The sequence below is a fragment of the Petaurus breviceps genome, unplaced genomic scaffold, assembly GCF_028583685.1.
Source record: "Petaurus breviceps papuanus isolate PSGF00001 unplaced genomic scaffold, PetGlider_PUasm1.0 207, whole genome shotgun sequence".
In the NCBI taxonomy this organism is placed as follows: Eukaryota; Metazoa; Chordata; class Mammalia; order Diprotodontia; family Petauridae; genus Petaurus; species Petaurus breviceps.
Genome location: NW_027185850.1, coordinates 13,094,216 through 13,103,975, shown reverse-complemented (window position 1 = coordinate 13,103,975; position 9,760 = coordinate 13,094,216). Strand labels below are relative to the sequence as shown.

At 47.6% G+C, this 9,760-nt stretch overlaps 1 protein-coding gene across 6 annotated transcripts in view; it reads right to left on the bottom strand.

Annotated features, from left to right (window-relative positions):
- Window positions 1-9,760, bottom strand: part of LOC138164907 (dedicator of cytokinesis protein 7-like) — a 324,437-nt gene that overhangs the window by 64,490 nt on the left and 250,187 nt on the right. For all 6 annotated transcript variants that reach the window (XR_011169221.1, XM_069092865.1, XM_069092861.1 and 3 more), the window contains exon 16: window positions 1,659-1,776. Coding sequence is in view for 5 of the 6 variants with exons in the window: in XM_069092865.1 (XP_068948966.1) it covers window positions 1,659-1,776 (118 nt within the window). In the remaining variant the exon portion in view is untranslated. The remainder of the gene's footprint in view (window positions 1-1,658; window positions 1,777-9,760) is intronic.

The window sequence follows — 9,760 nt, the reverse complement described above, 5'->3', positions numbered from 1 at the left end:
GAGAGAGTGTAGACAGAGCCGAGGTCCCAGGGGAGAGAGAGTGTAGACAGAGCCGAGGTCCCGGGGAGAGAGAGTGTAGACAGAACTGAGGTCCCAGCACAGAGAGAGTGTGGACAGAGCAGAGGTCCCAGGAGCAACAGAGACTCCCCAGAAGGGCCCCAGAAGCATGATTATTCCCATTTTCCAGATAAATTCACTGAAGTACAGACCAGTTAAACAGTCACACCTAGTGATGGACAAACGGCAGGAGTCCTCAAACCTGGCTCTCTGCTTACCATCCCCGCCCCCTGGTCTAAAGGCTTCACTGCCCACAGGGCCACCACCTTCTGAACTGGGGCTGGCTGCCAACCTCATTCCTTCTTCCCATGGAATTCCTCCCCAACACACGCAGCTCCCATTTACTGAGGACGTCGGGAATACCTGGTGTATTTCTGGGGTACAGGTACAGGCTGATCAGTGTTTAACCACGCCCCAACACACGTGCACACACACACATTCACATGCACGATACAACATATGCACACACATGCACAAATACACACACGCACTCAAATCACACACCACATGCACGTTCATGTGTACAATACAACATGTGTACACACACACGGTCACTCACACACATTCACATACACACAACAGTGCATACATGCATACACCACACATGTTCACACATGCATATGTTCATGCGCACACACACCACACATCCATGTGCATACATGTATGCACGCACCACACGTGCACATACATGCACACACCATGTGTGCACACGCATACACACCACACGCACACACACATTTAGGCTGCAATACTGACATTTTCTCCACCTCCTTCTTCAGTCTAAACATCAGACCAAGCCCTGCCTTACAGCTCCCCTGCTTCTGAGATGCAGATGTTCCCACTGAGAAGCCGGCAGCCGTTCAAGCTGGCTCCAGCACACAGGCGTGTGGACGGCGTTCCTCCAGGCCCAGGCTCCACATGGGCTCTCGGGCTGACGGAGAGCTGCACAAGGGCTCTCTCTACAATAAACCACCAAGAGGCTGCTCCAGTTCCAACCTAAGACCCCCAGAGAAGGGATGAACCAGGTCTTGCTGAGGGACCCCCTACATGTGCCTAGTGCCTCATCTGCGGCTCTGTTCTCTACACAGAACCCTTCAGTTCAGGCAAACAACCTGCCTTTCCTGAACATGCCCCTCCCTCAGTGCCTGCCACACCTTAGTTCAGTCTGGGAACACTCTCCTGCCGTAGCTCCCTGTCCCCGCAAAGCCAATTTAAAGTAGGCCATTCCTGATCTCCCCAGCCAAAAGTTCAGCAGCGTTCCCGTCTAGAGTGTTCTCCAGTGATGGGTCTATCACATGTTGCCTCATGCTGCAATGATCTGCAGTTATGTCCTTTCTCCCTGGCTACATGATGAACTCCCTAGATAAGACACCATCTCTCCTGCTCATGGCTGTCTTTCCTGCAGCATGTAGACCAGTCAATAAATATTTGTTGAATGAATGAATTTTTAACTTGGTTTGAAAAAACACACATTTATATCCACACAGAAAGTTCTATACTTAGACACCATTTCAGATGTGAGTTTTCGGTTCCTATCCAAGTGTGAGGAAAAAAAAAAACAGCTAGAAAGAAAAGGAAGAAAACGAAACCCCATTCCTTACCGGCATAGCATTGCTGGGATCCTCTCCGTACATAAACTGGACCTTCACAGTAATATTTCTAGCAGAACCTTGGCGATTGGCAAAATTGAGGCTTTGGGGATACACATAGAGGAGATTCCTGTGAAGTCAAGAGTGCAAAAAAAGGGTTAGTTTTCACATGAAGAAGAGATACATGAGCACACATCCTTAAGAGAAAAAAGTGACTTGAATAATGAATCCCAATGAGCGTGCATCCATACACCAGCTCACAGTTTAAACGATCCAAGCAATGCCATCCAGTCAACACGGATCTGCTAGAGTACTTCAAGATTATGACAAGTTCTTAAAAACAAACCTTCCTGAAGGTTCTGCTTATAGAGTCCAACATTAAGTAATAACACACAGCTTTGTAGGAAGACACGATAACTTAGGTCTTAAGAAGAGGTCCGGGTCTCTCCACCGTCACCTTACTTCACCTCAAACAGTAAATCTGAGGCTGGAAAGGAGAACTCTTTCACAATAATGATAATGACCTGGGTCATCAAAGGTCAAGTCTGATTTCTGCATAAGTGGTCTTTTATAAACTATCATACCTGTTGTAATAATACATAATTACATGTGACAGATAGCCAATAATATAATTAGATATGTGATAAGATATCAACTCTGAAAATATCAGGAAAAATCTAGGAACATGAGAATGGAAGTGGGGAGGCCTGGCCCAAGGGCACAGAAATTTAATGAAAGCAACTAATAACTGTTAGAGTCATTTAAAATTTTTTTTAATTTTTTTAATCCCTGGGCACAGAAAATGGTAAAGCTGAAGTCGGACAGAGATTTGACATCTTGTCCATCGGAGGAGCTGGGCAGCCCGGCTCAGTGCCAAGGACTACTACACGTGGTGTCACAGATGATGGGCTGGAGATCTAGACTCAGAGGAGGAGGAGGACAAGGGCCGTAGGAGCCAGGTGGGGAATGGGGCCACCTCCCGCCCCCATGGACGGACAGATGGACAGACACTGCCTTGCTCTGCACTCAGAGCAGGTGCTGAAAGCTTCTCAGAGCCCAAGGATAAATTCAAAGGAACAAACAGAAACACCTAAATCCTGCTGCCTCCTTGCAGGGAAAGCTGCTGGGCACGGCATCAAGATGAGCGAGACTCTCCTCGCCCCCCTTGTGAGCGTGCACACGCATCAACAACATGGGAAGGTGGCAGGAAGGATGCCCACACACAGCCTCGCGCCTTCTCTGGCCTCCCTCCAGGCCTCCTCCACCTCAGTGCCTTCCTTCTGGGACTTGTCCTGCCTCAGCCCCAACGCACCCCATCTGGGCACAACACCGACCTCGTTCCTTTTAGCCGCACTCTTTGATTGAAGAATTTTTAAATGGCTCTAACAGTTATTAGTTGCTTTCATTAAATTTAATTCATTTATAGCTTTCAAAAACCCCAGGACTTTGCTATCATTAAACATCCACATAAATGCTAAAGCAGCACTATTAAAGATCGGTGTTTATCTTGGGCACCTGAGAGCCCAGCTTCAATGCACACTTTAACACTCGGCAGCTCTGTGATGTGAGAGAATCACAGATTCTGAGCCTGCTCCCTACCCCCTTCGGGACATGACTGCACATTCTGAATCTTAAAGTGATACATGCCCACATTTATACACGTGTGTATGTGCATATACATGTGTGCATACATACATTTACATATGTGCGTGTTATTTCAATGTTTCTCAGACATATTAAAAACTTAAGTTATGTCAGCTTCCCTATCAGTAAAAGACCAGATGATTTCTCAAGTGCCTTCCAGACCCAACATTAAAAAATTCTATGACCTTTGTTTACAATCCTTGGGCTCTGAGTACAAAGTGCCTCTGGGGGTCCTCCACTAAACACAGTCACAGAGTCCGATCTGGGAGGGCAGCAGGGAGGGGATTTGCTGAGGCCCATCCCCTGGCCGGACTGGTCCAGGATCAGGCTGTTGGAATCTGCGTCTCCCACTAACATAGGTATTTTGTTTTGCCTCTGTTATCCTTTTCCAACTGTGATCCCAAGTTTGTGTGGCTCTGCCACTCGATAAGCTCCCTGCAGGGCCTGATAGCCCTTTAAGGCCCTTGGCCACCTCAAGAGCCCCCACACACCTGCAGCCTCTGCCCGTCACTACCCTCCGTGAACATCAGGGGCCAGTCACACCAGCCTTCTGGATGTACCTCAGAGCAACTCCTCTCTGGCCTGTGCCCGAGGCTGCACCGCTTTCCCTCTTCACCTCTGCCTCTGGGAATCCCCATGTCCTTCAAGTCTCAGCTCAGGACTCACCTTCCCAGAATGTCTTTCCTGACCCTCACCAGCCGCTTATGCCTTTTACCCAAATCACCTTGTAGTTATTTGGTATCCATTCTGCGCATAGTTGTTTAAGTTGTCTCTACAGCTAGGCAGGAAGCCCCTTCTGTCTTTGTAGCCTCATAACTCCTGGGCTTAGTGCCCAGCACTTAGTAGGTGCTCCTTCCAGTGCCCAGTAGGTTTCTGATTGACTGATCAGCCTTTCATAGTCTTCTCTCACCTATCCCTGATTCTATCATCTATATCTTGTTTAAAATTTTACCTTGGTTCCTGAGTATCCTCTGTATGTGTATCATTCTCTCCTTCACAAATCTCCCTCTTCCTTTAAACTGTTTCTCTTTGTTCATGTGACTCCCTGTCTTTCGTGAGGATGGCTTCCCTTGCAGAACACCAGTCCTTGGCATCCCACTTGGGCTTTTTCTAGACCCTTTAAAAATGTATTCTCTGAAAATCCAGGCTGCTTCTCAGACTTTGTTTGGCTTTCCCTCTTCTAGCCTAAATTCTACAATGATGCCACCCCTTCTCCCCAAACTTCCCACCATTTCCACACCAGCCAACAATTCCTCTTTGTCGGGGAGGCTCAGATCTGCAATGGACTTTCCTCCCACTGATTCTGCTGCTTTTGAAGGACAGACTTGCCACCAAGTCAGGCTGATACGTGACTACCTGCTTAATCTACAGGCCGAAGTTTACTCATGGGAAGTCAAAGGTGAAAGAGCGGATCAGAAAGTAAGAATTCCCGAGTGTAAGACTGTTGTGTCAATTGACCACGGCATGATCGATAACAAGGCTTGCCCTAGGAACCGCCAACTGCTCTGTTGCGCTAGAGGCGGGTCAGCTCTGCCAGAAGCCGTGGCCTCCGAATCAGATGAGGCCGTGGGCTGAGCACGGTTCTTCACTGAACCCTCTTCATGCTCACAATGCAGTGTACTTATCTCCAACCAAAGCCCCGTGATTTTTTAGCGCTGGGGCTCAACTCAGGGCTGGAAAGGACCTCGCGAGCCTCCAGCCCAACTCCATCACGGTCCCGCTAAGGTCACACTGGCAGTGAGGGTCAGAGAGAGGCACCGTGTCTCTGGCTCCACACCCACACCACGCTGGGCAATGCCCATTTCTAACCTGGCACTTGGGCCTGGACCTGTCCTTGGCACTTAAATCACGTGCCCTTGTGGGCTCCAGGCAGCGTGGTGCAGGGAAGTGGTCAGACAGCTGGAATGAGAGCTGGACGTCCTTGCCTCCACTGCCTGCTCCCACACTAACTGACCGCATGACCACAGCTCAAGTGTCCACCTCGTGCAGCTTCTCTGAGAGATGGGGATTGTGTCCGTGCCCACTGAGGGGCCACACTGACCCTCTTAGGGAGGCCACTGAACCCCCAGGCCTCTTCTAGGCAAACTGCTGCCTATCCACGGCTCCCCATCTTATACTATAAGAGCTGGCTTTTTAAAATGAAAGGCAAACCTCTCCATGTTGCTGTGCTAAAAACTCCATCTTACCAAACCCATGCCCACTGTGCAGCCACCATCCACCCTGCTGGTGGTGCCTCCTGGCTCTGTGCCTCCTGTGTGCTGACAAGGACATCTCCTCCCCTTGTCCAAACCCAGGCATATACCGTTGGCACATCAGTCCCTTGGTCTGCCACTGAGCACCCCTCAGACCTTTCACCCCAAGGCCCCTGCACGGAGGCGCTGAGTAAATTCTGACTCTCATGGCAGGGACATGCACTGGAGGGGACAGGCCTTCCTTCATGTGCTTGGCTACCTCACCCTGTCTTCATTTCAGGTGAATTAGCCAGTTGAGGTAAGATCATCCTCATGTAAGAACAGAATCTTTCATGGAAGCTGCTGTCCTCAACAACACGGATAATATATTTCTCCATTTACGGAGACAGACAAGACTTAACTCATCATGACCTCATTAAGTGCAAGCCTATGCTGAGCTCTCCTGTCGCTATTCACAGTGCTACAAGCAGAGACCAGTGAGATCACGAGCCTTCCGAGCAGACCACGAGACTCACGTGTTCTGCGTCTACACTTTGATGGTTCCAGTGTGACTCCTTGGGGTGTCTGTTAGGTCAACAAAGCAGTGCTTTCTCATCCTAGCTGTTGAGTGAGCACGAGGCCCTCCAGGAATCACAGGGAGCACACACAGGCACAGGGCGGCCCAGAGGAGAAGGGGAGCTGCATGTCGTGTCGGCAGGGGAACGTGTGGACACTCGGTTCAGCTTCCCAGTATTCCACCAGGCTCAGCCAAGGTGAACGTTGAGTTTGAGAATCTTTGTTCAGACAAAAGGGACAGTCTAAATGACAGAAAATCCAAAGGCTTTTGTACAACAAAACAAGTGCAAAATCGGTGAAATAGGAAGAGAAGCTGGTGAGTGGAGACAAATCCTGACGGGAAGCTTCACTAATGAAAGCAGAGAGTCCGAGACGTGCGAGGGACTGACAGGGAGACAGTGCGGAGCCGCTCCTCCAAGAGACACGGGGTCAAATGAAGTGAACTTCTGCAGCAGGAGCCAGAGGGAGACCGCTAATGGTAGGATGGATGCCTACTAGGAGAAAGTCAGATGAACAGAGCCAGGGATGGCGGCAGAAACAGGAGGAAAGCACATGGGACAAGACAATGAGGATGTAAAAGAAGGCGCCGCTTGCAATCAGCAGACCCCAGCTCAGAGGCACCGATCAATGTGAGAGCAGGGGAGCTGTGGCGGGCGTGGGGGGGGCGCGGCAGGCACGAGGAGGCTGCGGTGGGTGCGGGGGGGCCGGGGCAGCACATGCCTCTCTTCATGCAGGGCAGAGGCAAGCAGGAGAAAGGGCACCAAGTTCCACCCTCAGATCGACTGCTGAGCACAGTTTTGTTTTTGCTGTCATTGTTATGACAGAGTTCACTAAGGGGGGAGGGATGATTGGAAAGGGAATATGACACTGAAATGCACTGGTAAAAATGAGTCACTAGTTAGGCTCTGAGGAGGTCCGGATGACAATGCAGGGCGGTGGCAAGGCCGACGACACAGCGCGTGGAGGCCCAGATGAGGCCTGGTCAATGTGGCGGCAGGGTGATCCAGCAACCCTAAGGGCCACTGCCAGGCCTATAGCTGCAGGGCTGGGACTAGACAGAACTGGGTAAGAGACAAATGCAGGGCCCCTGCCAGGGGCAGCAGCTACTCCTGGGATGACCAACTACAGCCTGGAAACTTAAAAAGCTGGACCTCCAGGGACCAGGATGGCAGAGTGAACCCCGGCTGCTCCTATGCCCCTCTCTGACCCTGAAAACATAGTAATTATTGCCCCAGGGCAAAACCTTAAACAGTAAAGGCTTGGGAACCCTAGAGGAAGGGTGTGGCTATGGCCCTGCTTCAAAATGGGTACAAAGCAGACTGCAAAGACAAAGACTCTGGAGTCCCTACTATTGTGAGGGGAGGAACCAAATTCAGAAGGAAACAGTGTTGACTTCACACCCACAGCTGAAGCCTCAACAGGGAATACAAACTCGTCTCAAGCACAGAAAGCATTCTTAGATGAGCTCAAAAAGAACTTTGAAAACCAGATTAGAGAGGTAGCAGATAAAATGAATAATTCTTTTAAAATCAAAATTAGAAAAACATTACAATGAAGAAAACAGCTCCTTAAAAAGAAAAATGTGTGAACTAAAAATGAAATCTGAACATATGGAAAAGGAGCTTCAAAAACTAACCAAGGAAAATAATTTGCTAAAAATTAGAATCAACCAAATTGAAGCTAATGACTCCGTGAGGCACCAAGAATCAGTCAAACAAAACATCAAGAATAAAATATTAGAAAAAGTGGTAAAATATCTCAATGGAAAAATAACTGACCTGGAAAACAGATCCAGGAAAGATAATCTGAGAATCATAGGCCTACTGGAAAATCATGATGAAAAAACGAGCCTGTACAGCATCTTCCAAGAGCTCATCAAGGAAAACTGCCCTGAGATCCTAGAATCAAAGGGTGAAATAGAAATCAAGAGAATCCACCAGACACCTCCTGAAAGATATCCCAAATTGAAAAGTCCGCAAAATGTTGTGGCCAAATTCCAGAACTATCAGGTAAAGGAGAAAATAGTACAAGTAGCCAGAAAGAAACAATTCAAATAATCACAGAACCACAGTAAGGACTGCACAGGATCTGGCAGATTCTACAGTGAAAGATCAGAGGGACTGGAATATGATATTCCACAAGGCAAAAGAGCTCAGGTTACAACCAAGGACCACCTATCCAGAGAAACTGAGTATAATTTTCCAGGCAAGGAGATGGTCATTCAATGATATAACAGACTTCCAGACCTTCCTGATGAAAAAGCCAGAGCTCAATGGAAAATTCAACCTCCAATCACAAGACTCAAGAGAGACATAGAAAGGTAAATAGGGAAAAAAACCACACATACACAAACATACACACACACACATATAACTTGTTATTTAATGAGAGCAAACTGTTTACATCCTTATATGGGAAGCTGATACCTGTTAATATTGAGAATTCTATACCTATGGTGACATCTAAAAAGGAAAAATAAAATAGAGAAATAGAGGGTGTGGGTATAAATTACACAAAATGATGACAAAAAAACCTTATTAAGGGCTAGAAAAGGGACTGTAATGGAAGAAGGGGAAAGAATGAAGAAGAAAAGGGTAAATTATGCCACACAAAGAGGCATTGTAAAGGGAAAGATGCTTCTCAGCCGCTTCTCCCTTCTGGGGGCAGAGGCCGGACCGCACTCCCCAATCCCCTGTTCCCAAAGTCCACACTGACCTTTTACTTTGCCTTTGGCATTTATGGGTTGATAATTCTGGAAACCACCAGAGCTGCTGGTGATCCACTTTCCCAAAGTCCATCTAGCCACGGCTGGTCGGGGCTGTCCTGGGGCTAAGACTGTGGTGGGGCTGGGCTCTGTTCCCAGTGTATTTGATGGACTGTTCCTGTCTGCCTGCCAGGCTGCCTTCGGCGGGAGGTTTGGTTCTCTCTGTCACTTCGTGGGTCCTGTAGCCCTAAAGTTTGTTTAGTCATTTTTCATAGGTATTTGAGGTGGCTGTGGGAGGAGTGCAGGGAGTTTTCCTGCTTCTATGCTGCCATCTTGGCTCCGCCCCCTTATTCAGTTTGTTACTAGAAATGTTAGCAGGAGCAGTAAGAAAAAGAAACTGAAGGAATCAAATAAGGGAAAGAAGAGACTAAGCTATCACTCTTTGCAGATGATATGATGATATACTTAGAGAATCAAGCAAAAAACTACTTGAGATAATAAACAAATTTGGCAAAGTTGTAGGATATAAAATAAACCCACATAAGTCCTCAGCATTCCTATATATCTCTAACGAAATCCAACAGCGAGAGATAGAAAGAGAAATCCCATTTAAAGTTACTGTAGACATTATAAAATATTTGGGAATCTACCTGCCAAAACAAACCCAGGACTTATATGATCACAATTACAAAACACTTTTCACAAAAATAAAGTCAGATCTAACTAATTGGAAAAACATCAATTGCTCATGGCTGGGTAGAGCTAATATAATAAAAATGACAATTTTGCCTAAATTAAATTATATATTTAGTGCCATACTAATCAATCTACCAAAAAAAAATTACTTTGTAGAGCTAGAAAAAATAGTTAGACTCTGAGTTGGTTATCTCGGTCATGCGTATACAATATTTATCAATGACAACCTGCTGGATATAGGCCTTTCTTAATACATCCTTCTGGGAGGGGAGTGGACCACCAGGCTGGACCCTCTAACCATCCGGACTCCAGGCACTGCCATC